The sequence below is a fragment of the Natator depressus genome, chromosome 20 (assembly GCF_965152275.1).
Source record: "Natator depressus isolate rNatDep1 chromosome 20, rNatDep2.hap1, whole genome shotgun sequence".
NCBI classification, from domain to species: Eukaryota; Metazoa; Chordata; order Testudines; family Cheloniidae; genus Natator; species Natator depressus.
This window is the reverse complement of record NC_134253.1, coordinates 1,906,757-1,929,163: the sequence shown is the minus strand read 5'-3', so window position 1 is coordinate 1,929,163 and position 22,407 is coordinate 1,906,757. Positions and strand designations below refer to the sequence as shown.

General features: G+C 68.8%; 1 protein-coding gene across 6 annotated transcripts; it reads left to right on the top strand.

Moving 5' to 3' along the window:
- The first annotated feature begins 1,174 nt into the window (after window positions 1-1,174).
- On the top strand, window positions 1,175-21,832 carry ITGA7 (integrin subunit alpha 7). Of its 6 annotated transcripts, XM_074935483.1 has the most exons (27): window positions 7,605-7,643; window positions 8,173-8,300; window positions 8,699-8,778; window positions 9,266-9,521; window positions 9,888-10,019; window positions 10,325-10,444; window positions 12,929-13,136; window positions 13,287-13,480; window positions 13,811-13,899; window positions 14,107-14,234; window positions 14,506-14,601; window positions 15,220-15,281; window positions 15,662-15,831; window positions 15,919-16,068; window positions 16,655-16,767; window positions 17,078-17,282; window positions 17,365-17,445; window positions 17,926-18,005; window positions 18,240-18,317; window positions 18,537-18,639; window positions 19,042-19,218; window positions 19,572-19,679; window positions 20,022-20,135; window positions 20,357-20,455; window positions 20,530-20,655; window positions 20,946-21,058; window positions 21,581-21,721. In XM_074935483.1, exons 1-26 carry the CDS (start codon window positions 7,621-7,623, stop codon window positions 21,054-21,056), a joined length of 3,231 nt encoding a protein of 1,076 aa, XP_074791584.1. In that variant the 5' UTR covers window positions 7,605-7,620; the 3' UTR covers window positions 21,057-21,058; window positions 21,581-21,721. The 6 variants fall into 6 exon arrangements, with proteins under 6 accessions (XP_074791583.1, XP_074791584.1, XP_074791582.1 ...); XM_074935482.1 differs by lacking the exons at window positions 7,605-7,643; window positions 20,946-21,058 and adding an exon at window positions 1,175-1,304 and having other exon boundaries at window positions 21,581-21,832; XM_074935481.1 differs by lacking the exon at window positions 20,946-21,058 and having other exon boundaries at window positions 21,581-21,831.
- Window positions 21,833-22,407: the final 575 nt, after the last annotated feature.

Here is a 22,407-nt window from a genome sequence, read left to right as displayed (position 1 = left end):
GACACAGGGGCCCTGCTGGTGCCCCCGGGGGGGGGGGCAGAGGAGGGGCGCTGTTTGGAGCAGCCCAGGTGCTGCCCATAGAGGAGAAGATGCCCAGATCCCTTGGGGGGGTGGGAGGGGGCACGGGCTGGGGACCTTCAGGGGGGCGCAGACATGCTGGTGGGAGAATGTGCTGGGGGGAGGCAGAGCTGAGCTGTGTAATAATCCCCCCCTCCCTGCACTTTACAGTGTCATTATCCCCATTGTGCAGATGGGGAAACTGAGGCACGGGGCAGGGAAAAGGCTTGGGCAAGGTCACCCTGCGGCAGAGGTGGGAGCAGAACCCAGGGCTCCCTGGGCCCAGTGCTGTGCTCTATCCGCTAGGGCCCGCTGAGCTCTGTACAGGTGGCATGGCTGGTGATGCAGGAGCAATGGACAGCGGCCATGTCAGCGCTTTGCGGTCCTCAGCCTGGCAGTGCCCCGCTCTGGCCCTCTCTGCCCGGCCCCACTGGGCTCTCACTGGGTGCAGGGACAGAGCTGCCTGGGGCAAGGGACGCAGGCGGCTCCCAGCTGGGCCAGTGTGTGCCCTGCTGCCGAGGGAGCCTGCGGAGGGTTAAAGGAAGCCCTGATGAATATTAATGAAGCTGTGGGCTCTGCTCAGAATCATTAATGGGCCATTTAGGTGAGGGGCCCAGACTCTGGGAGCTGCCCTGGGCCCAAATCCCCGGGTCCCACCCCCTGTGAATTATTCAGCAGGGATTGGAGCCTGAGCTGGGAGAAGAAATCGATAGCGCTGACCCCGGGCTGGCTGGATCCATGGGGGTGGGAGGCTGAGATTCCCCCTGGGCCTGCCCCACTGCTCCACGGGGGTGGGGATATGGTGCTTCTCTAGCCCCTTTGCAAACTCGCCCTGCTGGGATGGTGCCACCTCTGGGTTGGGGCACATCGAGTGCACAGAGCAACTGCGGAAGGTGGGGCGAGAAGTGAGGGTGAGGCTTGTGGTCTTATAATGCCCCCCAGGGGCTCTTCAGTGCCCTCCCTTGAGACACCTGGGGGGGGGTGAACTGGGGGCTCCTGGCAGCTGCTTGAAGCCGGGTGAGTCATGGCTGGTGGTGATGCAGGGCTGGCGTGGGCACAGCGGCAGCCAGGGGAATGTGCTGTCCTCTATCACGCCTCCGGCCCGATCTTTGTTGGCTCCTGGCCTGTCGTGGTGCCTGCCAACTCTCTCTGGGATTCGGGGGCAGCGGCTGTGGGCTCCGGGAGCAGTGTGAGCTCCTGGGGCTGGGCCCCTGGCAGCGGGAGCCCCACTTGGAGCCCTGGCTGCTGTGAGCGTCCTCAGAGCAGTGCCCTCGCTGGCACCGCGCACTTAGACCCGATCTGTCCCTGGGGGTCTATGGAGGGGAGGTCGCTGCCCAGAGAAGATAAAAACTCCCATAAAACCAAGTCCCTTTGGGCTGAGCTAGTGCGATGCCAGCCCCTCTCCCAGCAGGGCAGGGCGCAGGCCGGTCAGTTGGCTAATGAACAGGTGCTGGGGCAGCTCGGATCTCACGCCCTGGTTGGCGCAGGAAGGGCTCCTACGTGTGACTGTCTTTTTGCTGGGCATGGGGACGGGGGGCTTTGGTCATGTTCCTTGTTCTCCAGGGTGAAGCCCCGTCAAACGTTCCTGGAATTCCTCCCCGCGGGGGGATTTGCTCTCACTCGGAGCCACCCGGGCGTTTGCATGGACAAAGTGCAGGATTAGTGTAAATAGGGGCTGGGCCGTCGCACGCTGCCGAGGGGGGAGGCTCCGCACCAAGGGCTTTGGATTGGGGAGTTGGGTCCATCCCATCCCTGGCACTGGGTATTTCTGGGGTCCACCTGGCTTGTTTCTTCGCCCTTTGGGAACTCGGCGTCAGCTGTGTGTCTGGCCAATTCCCAGTGCCTTGCGCAGTCACTTCCACAGCGCACAGGGAGCACGAAGCGTTGTGTGCTGGTCTGGCAGCAAGGTGCAAGGGGTAGGGCTTATAGGGCCGCAGTGCCCAGGGGCCCCCACCTGGGATCGGGGCCCCGTCGTGCTAGGCGCTGCACCAGCAGAACTGGAGACCATCTGTGCTCTGAGGAGCTCAGTCTAACTAGATAAGACAGCCAAGAGGCAGGAGGGGAAACTGAGTCGCACAGAGAGGCTGGGCTCACCCAAGGTCACTCAGTGGGTCAGTGGCAGAACTGGGAATAGAACCCAGGTGTCCTGCTGCCCAGGCCAGAGGGAGAAGGAAAGATCCTGCCCAGTCCTGGGCCCCGATTCTGCTGCCTGAGGGCATTAGCCGGGCGTGACTCGGGTTCTTTATCTTGACTGACGCCAGCACGAAGCCGGCCTGTGGCACCAGCCCAGGATGATGCGCCTGGCATGCCTCGCATTGGGATCAGCAGTGATGCAAAGGGAAACTAAATCTCCATGGGATGCAGGGGCCCTGGGGGCTTAGCTGGGGAGCTAAGTGGGGATGGCAGCAGGGTGGGGCGCTGGGGAAACCGAGGCAGCATTGGTGCGTTCCCAGTGGGGAGTTGGGGTGGGGGCATAGGGAAGGTGCGGGGTGGCACCGTGCCAAGCCCCTGGGACCCCCGAGGTGGCTGCCATGGTGTCCTGGGCCAGCACAGACGCTCATGGGATCTCTCTGGCCCTGTCCTTTTTTGGGCATGTTGCTGCCGAGTTATTTGGAGTGAATTCCAGTTTATTTTTACCGGCTCCGGCTCTATCTCCTCTCGTGAGCTGCCCTGCTGCTTTGGCTTCTCTTTCCCTGGGGGAGCAGGCAGAAGCACTGGCGGGGGGGGGGGGGCCGGGGCTCCCAGCAGGGGGTGCTGTGGGGGATGGGCAGACGTGCTGGCCGGGGAGGGGGCTCCCAGTGGGGGATGGGACAGGAGCACTGGCTGCGGGGGCTCCCAGCAGGGGGTGCTGTTCAGGGGGCAGGGCTGGGGGCAGCTCCCAGCAGGGGATGCTGTGGGGAGCAGGGCAGGAGCGCTGGCTGGGGGGCGGGTTCCCAGCGGGGGTGCTATGGGGATGGGGCAGATGTGCTGGCCGGGGGAGGGGGCTCCCAGTGGGGGATGGGACAGGAGCGCAGGCTGCGGGGGGGGGGCTCCCAGCAGGGGGTGCTGTGGGGAGCGGGGCAGGAGCGCTGGCTGGGGGCAGCTCCCAGCAGGGGGTGCTGTGGGGGGCGGGGCAGGAGCGCTGGCTGGGGGCAGCTCCCAGCAGGGGGTGCTGTGGGGGGCGGGGCAGGAGCGCTGGCTGGGGGGGCAGGTTCCCAGCGGGGGGTGCTATGGGGGATGGGGCAGATGTGCTGGCCGGGGGAGGGGGCTCCCAGTGGGGGATGGGACAGGAGCGCAGGCTGCGGGGGGGGGGGCTCCCAGCAGGGGGTGCTGTGGGGAGCGGGGCAGGAGCGCTGGCTGGGGGCAGCTCCCAGCGGGGGGTGCTGTGGGGGGCGGGGCAGGAGCGCTGGCTGGGGGCAGCTCCCAGCAGGGGTGCTGTGGGGGGCGGGGCAGGAGCGCTGGCTGGGGGGGGCAGGTTCCCAGCGGGGGTGCTATGGGGGATGGGGCAGATGTGCTGGCCGGGGAGGGGGCTCCCAGTGGGGGATGGGACAGGAGCGCAGGCTGCGGGGGGAGGCTCCCAGCAGGGGGTGCTGTGGGGGGCGGGGCAGGAGCGCTGGCTGGGGGCAGCTCCAGCGGGGGGTGCTGTGGGGGGCGGGGCAGGAGCGCTGGCTGGGGGCAGCTCCCAGCGGGGGGTGCTGTGGGGGCGGGGCAGGAGCGCCGGCTGCGGGGGCTCCATAATCTGCTGTTGCTGGCCTGGTGCTAGTCAGCGAACGGGCCGACTGGCAAGGACAACGGGACTAAGCCAAGCCCCAGGTCCCGGCCCCTGGGGCCCTTTCCCAGCCCAGCTCCCCTGGCAGGGCTGCAGGGCCCCTGGCCCCACTCGCTGCCGGGTCTGGGCTGGGCCAGCGGCTGTGGGGTGCTCCAGACTCGGCCCAGGCCTGGCTGGGGGTCTCCGCCCCGGGAGGTCCCAGGCAGAGCCGGGTCCTGCTGCGGCTTTGGGGCAGGATTCTCCACCTCCCTCCCCTTTGGGGCTGCGGGGGACTCCTCACCGCCTGCTGCCGGGGCCTGCGTCATGGGCTCCTTGGCCTCTCCTGGGCGCCCTGGCCCCTGTCCTGCTGCCCCCGGGGTCCCTGTGCGTGGCAGGGTCTGTGCAGCCCAGCCTGGGGCTGGTGGCCACCCAGAGTTGCTGGCTGCAGGAACCCCCTGCTTTGAAGCTGTGGCCAGTCCTGGCTGCTTGGCCCCAGGCACATCCCTGCCCCCTCTTGTCACCGGGGCCCGGTGTCCCGGCCAGTCGTGGGCCAGAGCGAGTCCATGCGCCAGGGCACAGGGCACAGATCTGGGCGCGTGCCCAGCTGCCAGCATGTCAGGAGGTTGCACGTGCAGTGCCGAGGGGAGGAGCGTGGCTGGGGCCGCCAGGAAACAGGAGTTCGCCCATCGCTGTGCCAGGGCCCGTGCCCGGGGGGTGTGCACGGGGCGGGACAGGCGCGGGGCAGGCTGCCATCCTGGTGCACGAGGGAGCAGTGTGCGTGCGGCGCGATCCAATGCTGCCATCGCCCCAGGCTTGGGCAAACCCTTCCCATGGGGGGCTGGGGGCTCCTCCCCCGGTGCTGGGCGCGTGCCGGTGGGTGTGGGGCCTGATCCCCGCTCCTGGCTCCGGGTCAGTCCGGTGTGGTGGCCCTGAGACTGGGGCGTGACCCCCGCAGCTGAGTCCTGATCCCAGCCAAGAGCAGAGACCCCCCTGCTCCGTCGCACTCTCCCCCAGTCCTGCATCTCTGCCTCTGGGGGCTCCCCGGGTATTAATTACCTGGTGATTAACTCCCTGACTACGCGGCAGCTTCTGGTCCTGGTTATTTATCGCATGTGGTGATTGGCTCCTGGCCGGTGCTCCAGGCTGTTCCCATCAGAATCTGCCCTCCCCTGCCTCCCCCCAACCGCCCAGGATCCAGCCCCCCATCCCCATCCCTCCCGCTCCCAGTCTGCAGAGGTGGGGTGGCCTTGCCCATTTCCCTGGTCAGTTTCACCTTGTCTGTCTCCCTGCTCTGGGTGCAGCCTGGGGTGGGGTGGGGTCACTGCTCCCCCCCATCCCACCAGCCAGCTCTGTGGGTGTGAGAGTCCCCTCTTCTCCCAGCCCTGCCCCCCCCAGGTGTTAGATCACACCTTGGGTTTCACCTCAGTCAAGGGCAAACGCAGTGGTTTGCTCTGGGGGGGAGGGGCAGGCACTGTGTGTGTGTGTGTGTGTGTGCGCGTGTGTAACCGCCTGGGGGTTGTGAGCACCAGGGGAGCGTGGCCCATTCCATTGTGCAGGGCTGTGGGGGTGGTTTTGCGGGGTGTTTTGTGTGTGTGTCAGTGGGTGGTTGTGCGGGGCTGTGTGTGTGTGAGGTTGTGCGGGGCGTTGCGTGGGGCTCTGGGTGTGTGTGTCGGTGGGGGGTTGTGCGGGGCGTTGCGTGGGGCTCTGGGTGTGGGGTCGGTGGGCTGTTGTGCGGGGCTGTGTGTGTGTGAGGTTGTGCGGGGCGTTGCGTGGGGCTCTGGGTGTGTGTGTCGGTGGGGGGTTGTGCGGGGCGTTGCGTGGGGCTCTGGGTGTGTGGGTCGGTGGGCGGTTGTGCGGGGCTGTGTGTGTGTGAGGTTGTGCGGGGCGTTGCGTGGGGCTCTGGGTGTGTGTGTCGGTGGGGGGTTGTGCGGGGCGTTGCGTGGGGCTCTGGGTGTGTGGGTCGGTGGGCGGTTGTGCGGGGCTGTGTGTGTGTGAGGTTGTGCGGGGCGTTGCGTGGGGCTCTGGGTGTGCGTCTCGGTGGGGGGTTGCGCAGGGCTGAGGGTTGTGTACACGCCCATCACCTGCAGTCTCCGCTGTGCCTGGCTCTCTGCCCCACTTGGCTGGCGCCAGCCTGGCCTGGCCCCGTCTCTCTCTGTCTCGGGCAGGCTGCAGTCGCTGGCGCTGGGCGAGTGCCCTGCCCCCCGGCCCCTTGGCTGTGACCCTGCAGCTGGTACCGGGGGCGTGAGGCAGGTGTGCTAGGGACAGGCTAAAATCTGGGGGCGGGGGGATCCAGCTGTTCTTTGCCCCCCTCACAGCGAGCGGCCCGGGCGGTTGAGAACAGCTGGCACCGGGGCTGGCTCCCCTCCGAGGCTGCAGCTGTTGGGCACGGCTGATCCGTGTGGGGCGCCCTGCGGGGAGCCCCTCGTCCTGCGTGGGCAGAGGCCTCGGGAGCCCTCCCCCCGTCCTGAGCCACGGGTCCCCTCCCGACTGTTCAGCCAGGTGCCAGTCACCACCCCAGCCCCATCATGCCCACTTCTCCTCCCCACAGCAGGGCCCCCTGGCCCGGTCCCTGGCTGGGGCTGGGCGCCCCGATCCCAGAGCACTGGACCCTTGTGTCCTGCCCCCGGGAGAGCTGCCTGCCCCGTTCCCCGCCCCAGCCCGCGGCCTTGGCCACCACAATGGAAAAATCCCCATCCAGATTTCGTGATAGTCCTGGGACAGGGATTGGCGGGGGGGGGGGGTTCAAATTGGTGAGAGGGGTGGGGCCTATCCAAGCCCCTCCCCCTGGCTCCTACACCCAGGCGTTTGATTGTTTAGTTGTTTGATTTTGGAAGGCGGGGGGCGGGGGGGAGGAGGCAGGGAATGGGCCGTGGGGCTGCTCCCCTCTAGGGGTGCCAGCTTGGACCCCGCCCCGGGGCAGGAGTGACCCCAAGGTTGCTCCCATCTGCCGACTGGGCACCAGCTCGTGGATTGACTTTGTTGGGCCCATCGCTCTCCCCCAAATCCCCAGCACATCTGGCCATGGGAGCCCGAGACCCACAGGCAGTGGGGAGCTGGAGCCGGTTGTTAAATTTAGAAGCCCTTTTAGAACCGGTTGATCCGCGGGGGAGAGCTGGTTCTAAAAGGGCTTCTAAATTTAACCGGCCAAAAGTGGCACCTTAGGCACCGACTCCACAGGTGCTCCGGGGCTGGAGCCCCCACGGGGGAAATATGATGGGTGCAGAGCCCCCACCGGCAGCTCCCTGCCCCACCCCCAGCCCACCTCCGGCTCCTCCCCTGAACACGCCGAACAGCTGATTGGCGGGAAGCTGGGGGGCGCTGGAGAAGCAGAGCGGGGCGGTGGGTTCAGGGGAGGAGCCGGGGGGCGCGGAGGGTTCATGGGAGGAGCCGGGGGGGGGCGTGGAGAAGCAGAGCGGGGCGGTGGGTTCAGGGGAGGAGCCGGGGGGGGTGTGGAGAAGCAGAGCAGGGCGGTGGGTTCAGGTGAGGGGGCGGGGGGGTGTGTGGAGAAGCAGAGCGGGGCGGTGGGTTGAGGGGAGGGGGCGGGGGGCGCGGAGAAGCAGAGGGGGTGGTGGGTTCAGGGGAGGAGAAGCAGAGGGGGGGTGGGTTCAGGGGAGGGGGCGGAGCAGAGGTGAGCTGGGGCTGGGCATGGGGCGGGCAGCTGCCAGTGGGGGCTCTGCACCGATCAAATTTTCCCCGTGGGGGCTCCAGCCCCGGAGCACGCACGGAGTCGGTGCCTAAGGCGCCACTTTTGATGGGATCAGTGGGGGGAGCGGCCGCTCCCCCTGCTCCCCCCCAGCTACGCTCCCCCGCCCCTTGGAGCCGGAGGGACCTGCCAGATGCTTCCTGGGAGCTGCCCCAGGTAAGCACCGCCGGGACTCCCCACCTCGCCCCCCAGCAGGTCCCTCTGGCTCTTAGGGGTGGGGTGGGCACCCGCTACGGTGGCCCACGAGACCCTCCTGCCCGGTTCTGGGGGGGTGTGTGTCAAGGAAAGTGAGGAGTTGGATGGGGCAGGAGTCCCGGGGGGCGGGGGTGGGCAACGACCCGCTCGTGGGGTAAGGAGGGAACCTGTTGTTAAGATTTTGGCAGCTCATCACTGCCCACAGGCCCCCCCGGGACAGGGCTCTGGCACCACCCCACTCGTGGGGGTCACCGCGGCGTGGCTGTCCCAGGGCTGGCAGCTGCTTTCGGCCACGCATTGACCCTCCCCCACAGCGGGCACTGACCCCGGGGGGCAGGGGGGTGTCACCTGGCAATTGTACATGGGCCCCTTGTGCCCCCCAGGCTCAGAGCCCAGCGTCGCTGCAGCCCCGGACCCTGTCCCGAGGGGCGTCCAGCTGCAGCTGCCCCCGTCTCCCACCTTCCACTGACGCTCGCCCGTCTCTCCCCAGGATGCTGGTGGGTGCCCCGCAGGCACCAGCCCTCCCGGGCCAGAGGGCTAACCGGACGGGCGGCCTCTACGCCTGCCCCCTAACCCACGAGATCGACGACTGCTGGCGCGTGCCCATCGACGAGGGAGGTACGGTCGTTCCGGGGCTGGGGGGTGGGAGCCGGGACCTGCTCTCGGTGGCCCCAGGGTAAATCCCCAGTGTGTGTGTGTGTGTGTTGTGTGTGTGGGGGGGGTGACCCTGCCCTCAGTGACACTGGGGTAAATCCAGAGTGACTCCATTGAAATGGGTGGGGACTTACTCCTGATTTACACCGCTGCAGCCAGACGCAGGATCTGGCCCCGTTTCCTTGCGCGTGGCCCATGGCCGAGCTGTCTCTGGGCTGGTGCCCAGCGCTGCCCATGGCGGAGTGGGTGGAAATCCTGGGCCAAGGGTCTGCTGTAAGGGGAGGGGTGGGGGGCTGGCAGTGGGTCTCCGTCAGGGGCCCCGGGGGGCTGTCTGCATGGCGGCTGATTGCGCCTCCCCGCAGTGGACCTGCACAAGGAGAGCAAGGAGAACCAGTGGCTGGGGGTCAGCGTGAAGAGCCAAGGCGCCGGTGGCAAGATCGCGGTGAGTGGCATTGCTGGGGGGGACGGGGGGGGGGCAACGCGGCACCCTCCGCTCCATTAACTCCTTCAGGGCTGCAGAGCCTCTGGGTGGAGCTGGGGATGCTGGGAGCCTGGACTCCTGGGTTCTGTTCTCAGCTGTGGGTGGGGATGGGGGTCTAGTGGGTTAGAGCCAGGGGGTGGGGCTGGGCCAGGACACCTGGGTTCGCTCCCTGGCTGTGAAGGGAGTGGGGGAGCCAGTGGTTAGGCCAGGGGGGCTGGGCCAGGACACCTGGGTTCCATTCCCAGCCCTGCTGCTGACTCGCTGTGTGGCCTGAGGTGAGTCGCTCCCCAGAGCCAGCAGCTGAGGAGCCGGGTCCCCTGTGTCCTGCCTCCCCAAGCAGCGAGGCCCTCGTGTTTCATGAGTGACGGTGTGAGCAGGGGAGAGGCATCAGGCACGTGGGGAAGGGGGGCGGGACTCTCTCTAACCCACCCCCCCGGCTCGATCCCAGACCTGCGCCCACCTCTACGAGTCGCGGAACCGGGTGAACCAGCCGCTGGAGACGCGGGACGTCATCGGGCGCTGCTACGTGCTCAGCCAGGACCTGACGGTGGGCGAGGAGCTGGACGGGGGCGAGTGGAAGTTCTGCGAGGGGCGCCCCCAGGGCCACGACCGCTTCGGCTTCTGCCAGCAGGGGGTGTCGGCCGGCTTCACCGCAGACAACCACTACATCCTCTTCGGGGCGCCCGGCACCTACAACTGGAAGGGTGAGCCGGGGCAGGGGAACGGGGGTGTTCCCTCCTCTCACCCCATGCCCACAGACAGTGGGGACTGGGCGCCCCCCGGATCAGAGCATGGGCCCAGCTATCCTGGGACTGGTGGTAACTCGTCAGGGTGGGGAACAGTGCATGGCAGGGGAGGGGCAGGGTGGGGGAAGGGGCCCGTGGCCGGGGGGGGGGCGGGCGGGGGAAGGGCTGCACCATTTCTCTCCTTAGGGAGTGTGCCCACCTTCAGTTCAGACCCAACGCTGGAAGCTCCAATCTCTGTGCCCGGGCCCCCCATCTCTGTGCCTGGGCCCCCCCCGCCCACCCCCGTGCCACCCTGCCCCCACTAACCCCTCTCTGGTTTGGCAGGGGACCTGCGCGTGGAGCTCGTTAACCAGAGCTCCCTGGAGCTGGGTACCTACGACGACGGGCCCTACGAAGCCGGGGGGGAGAAGGACCAGGACCCCTCCCTCATCCCCGTGCCCGCCAACAGCTACTTCGGTAGGGAGCGCCGCCAGGCGGCGGGCAGGGCCACGGGCAGGGCCGGGCACCAGGGCTAAACCCGCCCCTGGCCGTTGGCAGCGGCCGTTGGAGTCTGTCACCCCCAGGGCTCGCCGGGAACGAAATCCGCGAGGGAAACGGGGTGATCGGAGAGTCTCTGTCAAGCCACTGCTGCTCGGGGGGCCGACCCCTCGGTGCCCTCGCTTGGGGCTCCCCGCTGCCTGGGTGGGGAGGGGTCTCCATCCTTTAACCCTCTATCTCTCTCTCTCTCTCTCCCCCCCCCCCGGCCTGGCGCGGCCCCACAGGGCTGCTGTTTATGACAAACGTGCATAGCGCAGACCCCGATCAGCTGGTGTATAAAACGGCAGAGCCCGGCGAGCGGCTGCCCGGCACCGTCGGCGACGTGGCCCAGAATAGCAACTTAGGTTTGTAACCGCGGCGGCGTGCGAGGTGCCCGCCTGTCAGCGAGCGGCCGGCTGGGCGCCCGGCTCTGTGCCGCCCCCGGGGGCGCCGGCTGCCTCCCCCCAGCCCCCCGAGCTCGGCGTTCTCCTCTTGGCGTTCGGAGCTGAGGGGAAACGAAAACTCCTTTCTGCTCCTGGGCCAGCGGGGGGCGCCACGCCCGGGTCCTGCCGCCCTATAGCTCGGGGTGGGGGGAGGAAGAGGGGTGACTGATGCCCCTCCCTGAACGCAGCCCCACACGCCCGTTCACACTCACCCCTGCCCCTCCCTAGGCAGGTCCCCATGTGCGTGCACAAACTGTCCTTGCCCAGACACGCGCACACGCACCCCGCACACACCCACACGCACACCCCTGCGTGGTTCTCTCCCTGCTGGTGCACTGGCCGTTCCCCCCGGCTCCGCGGCTCCATGTGCCCGGCTGGAGGCCAGTGCCCAGATATTTACCCATCCTGGTGCTCATTGCCCCGGGAACATGGATTCTGCTGCCCTCTGCTGGCCGTGCAAGTCCTGGCACTGGGGAGGGGGCGTGAACCCTTCCCTGCTCAGAGGGGCGTCCCGCTGTCCCCAGGCCCCGAGCGGGGGGGAGGATCCCCCACCCCGCACATCTCCAGGTGCTTGCACCGTCCCTTGCCCCCCTGGGTGCCGGGGGGAGGCCATGAGTCGGGGCAGTCCCAGCGCCGGGGGAGGCCAGCTCCACTGCCGGGCGTGAGCATCTCGTGCCATCAGGGAACGTTCCAGGCTCCGGGGATGGGCACTTGGTCCCATCCGGGCTGGGGTGTCCTGGGTGGGGGGTCAGCAGCCGTGGGGGGCTGGGGATCCCTGGGGGGAGACGGACGCGGAGCCTGGAAGAGTCCCCGAGGTGCCCTGGGCTGTGTGTTGCATGTGGTGTGTCCTGTGGGGTGCGTGGGGGTGTCGCTCTGCTCGGGGGTGCATGGCTCTCCCCAGCGCATGCCAGCAGGATGTGCCCCCCTTCGCTGAGCCCCAGCTGCTGCCCCCCTTTGCCTCCACTCCTGCCTGCAGGGAGCTCCCACGCGCTGACCCGCTGCCGGCCTGGGCCCCAGAGACGGCCGCCACGGAGCAGTGCTTGGGGGGTTCGGCCGTGGCATGGGCACACCCTGCCTGGCATCATCCCGGGGGGGCCCTCAGCAACCAGCCGGGGGAGCCGCATCCCTGGAGCTGCTGGAATAGAACCCAGGAGTCCTGACTCTCACCCCCACCTCCTTCAGCTCTAACCCTCGGACACCCTCCACCAAGGTTCCCTCTAATTTTTGACAGGCCGGTCCAATGGGCTGGGTGGTCCAATGGGCTATTAGAGAGCACCGCAGGGAAACTGAGGCACGGCGAGGGGCAGCCGGAGGCCCGGGGAGAGCAGAGACATGTTAGTGTCGGGGGGGGGGAAGGAAGGCTCACCCAGCTGCTGTTTTTGTGCAATCCTCCCCCGCACCCATTGAGCATTGTAGGGGAACCCCCCCCTTGCGGAACTGTCACCCCTCCCCCACCCTGCCGGGTGTTCGCCAGCTGGGCCTTGCCCCCGCCCCCCCAAGCTGGGACCTGGGGACCAGGTGGGGACTCTGGTATCTGAAATATGAGGCGTGTCCCGCGGCCCCCGCATCGTCCCGCCCCCATGGCTGTATCCCGGGTCCTCAGGCCAAATGTCTGGGGGGGCCGAGCAGAGAGAGACAGACAGACAGACACATGGAGCAGCAGAGGGGCCGGGCGCTGGGGATCACTGTGATCTGGGCCACCCCGATATGGAGGAGGGGGCAGGGGGCCTGGCTTTAGGCCATGTGGTGGGGTTGAGGATGAGTGGGTGGAGTCCACATCTGGTGCCCCATAGCCACCCCCCGCCCCCGAACTTTGTCCAGCCCCCAGGAGCCTGTGAGCTTGGTATGTGTTAGCCAAACCTCTCATCTCCCCGGGGGGCGGGGGGTGTCAGTGGCCGGAGGAGACTCTATCCAGCCTCAAAGAGCCCCAGGCGTGACCACATGGGGTCCTGCCCCGGCTCATGACCTGGCCTCCTGCGGCCACGTGCGGGCTCAGCGGGGGGCAGGTTAGGTGCCAGGTCCTTCCAGCCTAGCCCGTGCTACTGCAGCTACGGGGAATCCCCACTAGCTCTGCGCAGTACAGAGCCTCTGCCACATGCAGGCGCCCTGCTGCTTCCATCCAGCAGGGGGCAGCGGTCTTGGTGCATCTGGCTGGTACGGGGCCCACGTACGCCCGGGCTGCGCTGGCCGACGGCGCGGCATTGGACAGAGCCCGTGTATCCCCCCCGGGATGCAGCAGCAGGGGGCTCAGCCAGTGTTGGGGGGGCCGATTGGGCTGGCCTCTCCCCACCCGAGCTGAGTAGGGCCAGGGCAGTCCCTGGCCTGCTGCTCCTGAGGAGCCCTGGGGCCTGCAGCTCTGGGGAACCCCCCCCCCAACTCCGCCTGTCTCTCTGCCCCCCTCTGCAGGCTTCTCCGTGGACTCGGGGAAGGGCCTGACCCAGCAGAACCAGCTCAGCTTCGTCACGGGGGCCCCCCGGGCCAACCACACGGGGGCCGTGGTGATCCTGCGACGGGACAACGTCAACCGCCTGGTGCCCGAGGTCATCCTGCCCGGGGAGCAGCTCACCTCCTCCTTCGGCTACGCCGTGGCCGTGGTGGATCTGAACAGCGACGGGTGAGCCGGGGGCGTCTCGGGCTCCCTGGGGCTGGGGGGTCGGGACCTGAGCCCCGCAGCGCCGGGGCGGGCTGGGCTGGTGGGCGCTGGGCATGGGGCGGGAGCTGGCAGGGGCCGGGCCTGACCCTGCTGCCCTCTGCCCCTGCCCAGCTGGATGGACCTGGTGGTGGGGGCGCCCCACTTCTTCGACCGGCAGGAGGAGATCGGCGGGGCGGCCTACGTCTACATCAACCAAGCGGGGCGCTGGGCGGGCACCCGCCCCGTCCGCCTCAACGGCACGTCCCACTCCATGTTCGGCATCAGCCTCACCGCCCTCGGGGACCTCAACCAGGACGGCTTCCAGGGTGAGGGGCTGGGGAGTCGGCGGGAGGGGGTCTGCTCGGGGGGGGGAGAGGGGGGATCGGGGGAGCCGTGTGCCAGCAAAGGCAGCCTGGCTGGGTCTGATCTGGGGTCCTGGGTTCTGGGGAGACAGCGCCGTCCCTTGGGGGGCTCCCCCTGTGGGTGTGGGCTGGGGTCTGGGGAATGGAGCCGCCCCTGCAGGAGGGGAGGGACCCCCCACGTGGCAAGTATCCAGCTCTGGGCAGGGGAACTGCCCTAGCTCTGGCCCAAGTGCCCGGGTGGTGCAGACCCCCCTTTTGGCCTCCTCCAGCCATAACCCTGCCCCCCGTCCCCAGACATCGCCGTGGGAGCCCCATTTGATGGAGCCGGCAAGGTCTATATCTACCACGGCAGCAGCCTGGGCATCGTCACCAAACCGGCCCAGGTGAGAGGGTGCAAGCGGGGCACCGGGGGGAGGGGGGGGGTGTCACTGAACTGCGGGGTCCACGGGCTCCTCCCCAAGCCCCTCCCCCACCGGCCCGCTGGGGTCCAGGGTCCCTCTTCACTTCCTGTCCTAAATGCTGGCGGCTCCGCCCCCAAGAGGCAGCTGCTGCGTCCCCGGCTCTCCGTCCGTCCCTCTGTCCCCCTCCAGGTCCTGGACGGGGAAGGCGTCGGGGTGAGGACCTTCGGCTACTCCCTGTCCGGGGGCCTGGACGTCGACGGGAATCTCTACCCGGACCTGCTCGTCGGCTCGCTCTCGGACAGCGTGGTGCTGTACAGGTGGGCGCCGGCCGCCCCCAGGCCTGCGGGAGGGAGCCGTGTGCTGGGCAGGGCCTGGTGGGACGCCCCCCCCGCCCCGGCCCCGGGCATCGCACTGCGGCCGGCTGGATCAGCACGTGGGCGACGCTGGTGCAGCCGACGGCTCCAACCGTGCCCGGCGGGCGGGAGGGGCTGGGCCGCCCGGTGCACTGGGCAGAGCTGGAGGCCTGGTGCAGACGGGGCGCGGTCCGGCTGGGCACCTTTGTCAGCGGTTTCCCCTCTTGCTTTGCAGAGCCCGGCCCGTCATCCACGTCTCCAAGAACGTCTCCCTCTCCCCCCAGAACATCGACCTGGAGAGCAGGAACTGCCCCCGCCACCTGGGCATCTGGTGAGAGCGGCCCTCCGGTCCTGGGGAGGGAGCTGCCCGTCCTCACCCCCACCCCCAGGCTCCCTGGGATCCAGAGGTGTGCCTGTATCACCCCCGTGCCTAGAAACCCCCCGACCCCTGCCAGCCACGTACACATTCCACACCCGGGGAGAGAGGGAGGTCTAGTGGTTAGAGCCGGTAGGGAGTGGGGGCAGGGACCAAGGAGTCCTGGGTTCTATCCCCAGCTTTGGAAGGGCAGTGGGGTCTGGTGGTTAGCGTAGGGGGGCTGGGAGCCAGGATTCCTGGGTTCTGTGCCCAGCTGTGCTACTGACCTGTTGTTGAGCCTTGGGCCAATCCCTGCCTCAGTTTCCCCAGGGGTACAATGGGGTTAGTGCCGCCTGTCTCAAGGGCAGCGGCACACTCTGACCCCGACGAAAGGGGCAAATTCCTGTTCCCAGAGGCTGCTCAGAGCCGGGTTATGCAGAGAACCAACTGGCCCTGCTCTTCCTCCTCCTCCTCCCCGGAGGATGGGGTGCCGAGTCCCCCTAGCCGGGGATGGGGGGCAAGGGTCTCAGCTCTGCTGTTGGCAGGGGGGACGGCTGGTTTGAGTCCGAGCCTTTCTGTGTTTTCCCTGTGCAGCGTGGAAGTACGAGCCTGCTTCAGCTACACGGCCAGTCCTGCCAGCTACAGCCCCCGCATCAGTGAGTACCGCCGCACTCCCCAGGCCTGGACGTGCTGCGCTGGTGGGGATGGGGGGATACCCCTCGAGAATACCCCCCTCTGCATCGCCCTACTCCCGGACCCGGCACAGGGAGACACCCAGAGCACGCTGCCCCATGGCTGTTCTCTGTGTCCCAGAGCCCAGAGGATGCTAAGGGAAGCAGGACATAACCCAGAGCAACCCTGAGGGTGCTCTAACCTACCTGGGGAGCCCTAACCCAGAGGTGGCTGCATCTCAGCAGTGGGTGACAGATCCCTGTATAAACAACTGCCGTGCCCACCCCAGAGGTGGCTGCATTTGGCTGATGGGTGAGCAATCCCCCCACAGCAGAGCCCATGCCCTCCGTCCCTGCTCCCCCAGTGCTCGCGTACACCTTTGACGCTGACGTGGACCGGCGGAAGCGGGGCCAGGCCCCCAGAGTCGCCTTCCTGGACCGGAAGCCCACGGACCCCGAACACCAGTTCTCGGACGTGGTGGAGCTGCCCCACCAGCGCGCCCCTGCCTGTGTCAAGGCCACCTTCCAGCTCCAGGTGCGTCCTGCTGCCCCCGCCCCGCCCCTCCCTGCCCCTGCCCCCCAGCGTGCCATGGGCTCAGCCCCCTCCTCCCTCTCCTTGCAGGACAGCATCCGGGACAAGCTCCGCCCCATCGTCGTGGTGCTGACGTACAGCATCGAGCACGCCCGGAGCAAGCGCCAGGTCCAGGACACCGCCCTGCCCCCGCTGATACCCGTGCTGAACGCCCAGCTGCCCAGCAGCCAGAGGGAAGAGGTGAGGGGGGTTCCTGGGAGACGGCCCCCGGGGACCTGGGCTCCCGCTCAGCGGGGTCAGGCCTGCTCAGCACTCGGACGGGAGACCTGCAAGGAACAGGCTCCCGCAGGAGGCGCTGTCCCCTCCATCAGCGCTACCCCCGGCCCGTTGCCCTGTGAGCAGCTCGTCCTGTGGGATCAGAGCTCCTGGCAGTGCCGATCCCCTGGTGCCTTCCGCCAGGGTGCCCTGGCCAGCGCCCGGCGCCGGGGACTGTTCTGCCCCTCCTGGCGGTTTCAGCCTTTGCGGGGGTTGCTGTGTCCTGGTGACCAGCTGCCGGGCCCCACCCCAGAGGGGGCTGCATGTCAGTGCTGGATGAGTGAGCCCTGTGCAGAGTTGCTGCTGCCGGGCCCCACCCCAGAGCGGGCGTCGTTTGTCGGGGCTGTGAGCATAGCTGGGCTCCGGGCGGGAATATTCTGGGGCAGGGCTCTGAGCCGGCGGGAGAGCCCTGCAGAGCCCTTGCTGGGGGGCGGGCGCTGTGCAGAGGGGGAGGAGCGCTGCCTGGGGGCCGTCACAGCTCACCCGCCCCCATCGGGGCGTTTGTCCCCAGGTGAACTTTTTGAAGCAGGGCTGCGGGGAGGACAAGATCTGCCAGAGCAACCTCCAGCTGCAATACCAGTTCTGCTCCCGCGTGGGCGACTCCGACTTCCTGCCCCTGCCCAGGTGAGGGGGGCTGGGGCTGAGCCCCGGGGGTCGCAGGATTGGGGGAGGAGTAATAGACATGGACTGGCCCCTCTCAGACCTGCTGGCCCACCCCAGCTGGCCCAGTGGGGCCGGTCACTCCCAGTGGGGGGGGCTGGGGATCTATCCAAGGGGAGGGTCTGGGGGCAGATCCCACCCTCCGGGGCAGTAGCTCCCTGCATGGTGCCCCCCTGCTGTCTCCAGGATGAGGTGGGGAGCCGGGGGAGGTCTCTGGGCTGCTGCCCGCGGGGGCCCCTCACCGTGGCACTGGGCCTGCCTCTCTCCGCCGCAGGGGCGCCGATGGCACCGCCGTCTTTGCCATGAGCGACCAGAAGGACGTGGCCTTGGAGATCCAGGTCACCAACCTGCCCTCGGACCCAGCGGCCCCGCAGCGGGACGGGGACGACGCCCACGAGGCCCTGCTCACGGCCACCTTCCCCGAGGCCCTGCCCTACTCCGGCATCCGGGGCCACGACGCGTGGGCCGGGCCCGGCCTGGTACGGGAGGGGGGCGCGGGTGGGGGGCAGGGGCAGGGGCAGGGGTTGTAGGCCCCGGTCTCTGATTTCTCAACCTTTCCAGGAGAAGCAGCCCTGCCTGCCCAACCCGAACGCCTCGCAAGTGCAATGTGAGCTGGGGAGCCCCATGAAGCGCGGAGCTCAGGTGGGGATCAGCCCCCCAAATTCCTGCCCCCTAGTCCCCGCAGTCCCTCCAGTGCCCCTCTCCAGTGTGCCCAGACCTCGCCCCCCCCCCGCACTGCGCCCAGACCTCGCTCCCCTCCGGTGCCCCCGCGCTGCGCCCAGACCTCGCTCCCCCTCCGGTGCCCCCGCACTGCGCCCAGACCTCGCTCCCCTCCCGCACTGCGCCCAGACCTCGCTCCCCTCCGGTGCCCCCGCACTGCGCCCAGACCTCGCTCCCCCTCCGGTGCCCCCGCACTGCGCCCAGACCTCGCTCCCCCCCCCCGCACTGCGCCCAGACCTCGCTCCCCCTCCGGTGCCCCCGCACTGCGCCCAGACCTCGCTCCCCCCCCCCGCGCTGCGCCCAGAACTCGCTCCCCCCCCGCACTGCGCCCAGACCTCACCACCTCCCTCTTGCTCCCCCTGGCCTCTGCCCCCCCATGGCTCTGATCCCTCTGCCCCCCAGGTGCGGTTCTATCTCATCGTCAGCACCTCGGGCATCACCATCGAGACCCAGGAGCTGGAGCTGGAGCTGGAGCTGAGCACGTGAGCGCCCCCTGCTGGGCTGGGTGGGGGTAGGGGACGCCCCGGGGAGAGTCTAGGGGCGGGGGGTCGGAGGGAGCAAACAGGTGATGGGGGGTACTGGGCAGCAGTGGGGCCAGGTGGGGGCTGGGTGATGTTCAGGGGCTGGGCAGGGGCGGAGGAATTGAAGCTGGTCACTGGGGGGTTTGCTGTGGGGGAAGCCCCCATGACTCCCCCCCCCCATCTCTCCCCCCCCAGGATCAGCGAGCAGCCGGGGCTGCGGCCTGTGACGGCGCGGGCCCGTGTGGTCATTGAGCTGCCCCTGTCGGTCACGGGGTGAGTGCCCCCGATGGGGCGTCTGGGGGTGGGGCCCGGGCGGGGGAAGGGACGAGCCATCGAGGGTGGTTTCAGGGGTGAGGCAGCTTGGGGGCAGGGGGAGCTGTCAGGGGCTGGGGTGGGAGCGGGGCGAGCCGTCTGGGCGGGATGGGGTGGGGACGGGGGCGGGGCTCTGCGTGGCTCTCCCCGGCCCCCCTGACCCTGCCCGCCCCCCCGCAGCGTGGCTGTCCCACGGCAGCTGTTCTTCGGCGGCCGGGTGCTGGGCGAGAGCGCCATGCGCAGCGAGGGCCAGGTGGGCAGCGCCGTGCGCTACGAGGTGACGGTGAGTACCCCTGCTCGGGGGAGGGGCGGCTCCCGGGGCATTCCCCCCCGCCCCATGGTTGCAGAAGGGTTGGGGTCTAGAGCTGCGGATCATGGGGGGGCTGGGATCAGGACGCCGGGGTCCATTCCCAGCTGGGGTGGGGGAGCTGGGTCTAGTGGTTAGAGCAGGGGGGCTGGGGGTCAGGATGTCCAGCTCAATCTCTTCCCCCTTCGGTGCCTCAGTTTCCCCATCTGGGCGGGTGGACGGACATTTGACCCTACCCCACAGACTCAAGCCGGTGAGTGGCTGGAGGGCACTCAGGGGGCAGAGGGGTCCTGGCTCCAGGGTATCCCCTGCTCATCCCAGAGCCAGGGCTCCTGTCTCCCCCGGCGGCGCCTGGCTCAGGGTCCCTGCCCCCCGCAGGTCTCCAACCGGGGCCAGTCGCTCAGCACCCTGGGCTCGGCCTTCCTCAACCTCATGTGGCCCCACGAGATCGCCAACGGCAAGTGGCTGCTCTACCCGCTGCGGCTGGAGCTGGCGGCCTGGCCCGGGCAGCGTGTGGCCTGCAGCCCGGCAGCCAACCCCCTACGGCTGGCACTGGTACGTGGCATGGGGGCGGGGAGCTGCTGCTCATCTCGGGGTGTCTCTGGCTCTGAGGCCACAGGGGGGGAGAGGACTGGGGTCCCCCGGGGGGAGGGGAACGAGGCACTGGAGCCCCCGGCTGCAGGGACGGAGCTATGGGGATTGGGGCCCTGCCCTAAGCGGTGCCCAGCCGTGCAGGGGCACAGGGCCACGGGCGGGGAGAGCCCAGCCTCCCCAGAGGGTCCTGGCATGGGGGGAGGAGGCATTGGGGGGCACAGCTCGTGCTGCAGCATCCCAGAGGGGCTGGGGGGAGCTATGGGGGGCAGGAGCCCCAGACGGAGCCGCCCGGTGACCTCTCCCACTGCCCCCAGGAGGGTCACGGCCAGGGCAGGAGCAGGAGGGAGGCCGAGCCCCCGGAGGTGCCCAGCACGGGGTCCTGGTGGCACCGCGCCCACGCTGAGAGGAAGAACGTCACATTGGTGAGAGCGGCTCTGTGGGGTGGAGATCCTGGCAGGCGGGGGGGGCTGGGGTAATCCCGACTGGGACTGGGGTGGGGGTTTGGGGGTCACTTGTATGTTTGTATGTGTGTGGGGGGGATGGGAATCTCTCCTCCCCGCACACGGTGAAGCGCGCTCCAGCCTGGATACCCAGGGCTCGCCCCCGCAACCCCCTCTGGGGTGGAGCACGCTGGCCCCTGAACGCTGCACCGCACAGCAGCCACGGATGGTCACATCACCCCCACCCCCCGCTGTCCACCTGGGTCAGGCTCCCCCCGCCCCTCACTGCCCGGAGCCCACTGACCCGCTGTCTCCCCGCTCCAGGACTGCGCCCGGGGCACCGCCCGCTGCCTCGTCTTCCGGTGCCCGCTCTCCAGCTTCAACCGCTCGGCCGTGCTCACTGCCTGGGGGCGCCTGTGGAATAGCACCTTCCTGGAGGTGAGCCGGCGCCCGGCGAGGGGATGCAGGCTCCCCGCACGGCTCTGGCCTGCCCTGCCGCGGCGGTGCAGCCAGCTCTGGGGTGGGACGCGGGGGCCGAGTCGCTGCTGCACCGCACGTTACGAGAGGAAATGGTGCAGAATCCTGCATCCGCCTGGAACGGTTCGGGGGGGCGGGGGGCCGGGTGTGGGCGCCAGGCTGAGCCATGTCCCTGCCCCCAGGAGTACCCGGCCGTGACCTCTGTGGAACTGCTCGTCCACGCCAACATCACCGTCAAATCCACCGTCCGGAGCCTGGTGCTGAAGGACGCCGCCACACAGGTACCTAATTGGCCATTCCCCCCCAGCCCTGCCCCGCCTCCCGGTCCTGATCCTGCTGATCCCTTCCCCCGCAGATCCCTGTCACCATCTACTTGGACCCGAGCGCGGTGGTGGCCCGGGGTGTCCCCTGGTGGATCATCCTGATCGCGGTGCTGGCCGGGGTCTTGGTGCTGGGGCTGCTGGTCTCCATCCTGTGGAAGGTGAGAGCGGGAGGGAGGGGGGACCCGGCTACCCTGGCCCCTGCCTGCGGGTCTCTGCTCCAGGGCAGATGTGCCCCCAGGGATTGGGCCCCTGCCCCTTCCCACCTCCAGCAACACCCCCTCCCCATGCACCCCCTGGGACTCCCCTTCCCCAGGGCCCAAGATTCCCAGCCTCCTCCAGCTCCCCTGCCCACTCGCCCCACCCAGAGAAATTCCTGCCCCGGCTTCCCCTGGGTCCGGCGCTCTGGCCTGGGCCTGACGCTCTCCCCTCGGCCTCGCTTCCTCCCCAGTGCGGCTTCTTCCAGCGGAGCAGCCGAGCCGCCCCGTACGCTGCCAACTATTACCGGGCCCGGCTGGCTGTGCAGCCCTCCGAGGTGGAGAAACAAGCCGGGGAGGACTAGCGGTAACAGTCCCCCCCAGCCCCCCCCGTTCACGGGGGGTGAGGGGCGTGCTCGGGTGTGCAAGAGCATCTGAAGCAACAATGCATGAGTGTGCAGGTGTGCCAGGCCCGTTGGGGGTCGTGCCAGGCCAGAGCCTGGGTGTGCCGGGGCGGGTGCCGATGGGGTGTGTGTGTCTGCCAGCGCCTGGGTGTGGCAGGCTGCATGCCCGTGTGCTGGGTGCCCCGGCCTGGGGCCGTCGGGCTGGGAGTTGCCAGGGGCGTTGAAGGAGCTGGGCCCGTCCCTGCCGCGTGGGGATGAGCCTGGCGCAGACCTGCAGGGGAGGTGACGCTGTCTCTTGCCTTGGCCTCCCATCGCCCCCTCTGATGCACGCGGCAGCCATGTGGGGGCGCCCCTGATCCAGCCCAACGCAGCCTCCGCCTGCCGGGGCCCAGCCCTGCCCCAGGCGCCCCCCCCGTGGGGCGGGGGCCTCTGGGCCTCTGCCAGGGGGGCCGGGCGCTGACTCCATCTCTCTGGCTTCTTTCCAGGTGGGCTTCTTCAGGCGCACCCGGTACCAGCAGGCCGCGGTGCCGCAGTACCACGCCATCAAGATCCCCCGGGAGGAGCGCCAGCTGTTCCGCGAGGAGAAGACGGGCACCATCCAGAGGAAGGACTGGGTGACAAACTGGAGCGAGGGCAGCGACGGCCTTGTGCCCGTCTCGGGCTAGGCACCCCCGTCCTGCCTGGGGCAGCGACCCACGCCCCACGCGGGAGCCTGCTGGCCGGCGCCACTTCAAACCTCGGGGCGGCTCCCCAGGACTCGGGGGGCCTGATGGGGGGTGGGGTTCTGTGGGGGGGGAGGGCGGCGTCTCTGGGGAGCACACACAGATGGGGGTGACTCTGCCTCGTTAGCCGGGGGCTGCTCTTTCAGCAGGAGAGGCGGCTGCCGGAGTCGAGACGTGGGACCTCGTCTCCAGTCTGCCCACGAAGCCCATAGGACAAGGGTGTGTAAGGACGGGTGTAGCGCTGCCCCCTGCTGGATGGGGCTGGAGCTGCTCAAGTCTGTCAAACCCCGCTGCTCCAGGGGGATCCCAGCCCTGCGGGGCCCCAGACTGGTTCAGGTGGTAAACCAAAGTACAGGGGAATGACTCCACCCCTTTCTGCAGTGACCCCGCTTTTCTCCTCGCAGACCCTGCCCCCCTACCCCAGGCTTCCCTTCGTGCCTGACTCCATGGTCCAGCTGTGGGGCTGCTGGTCCCTCTGGCTGGGGGTCTCTGATGTTTGAAAAAGGCTTTATTGTTATTAAAGGGACACTGTCAGGAGAACAATCGCTTATTGCCCGGGTCTGCCCCAACAGGGCCTAACAGACCCGAGA

Excerpts from the sequence above, each read along its gene's own strand:
- ITGA7 (XM_074935481.1), top strand. The coding sequence starts at position 7,621 with ATGCTTCCTGGGAGCTGCCCCAG. Across the intron at positions 13,137-13,286 it reads GTGGATCTGAACAGCGACGG|CTGGATGGACCTGGTGGTGG; the intron begins GTGAGCCGGGGG and ends GCCCCTGCCCAG. Across the intron at positions 19,680-20,021 it reads AGAGGAAGAACGTCACATTG|GACTGCGCCCGGGGCACCGC; the intron begins GTGAGAGCGGCT and ends TCCCCGCTCCAG.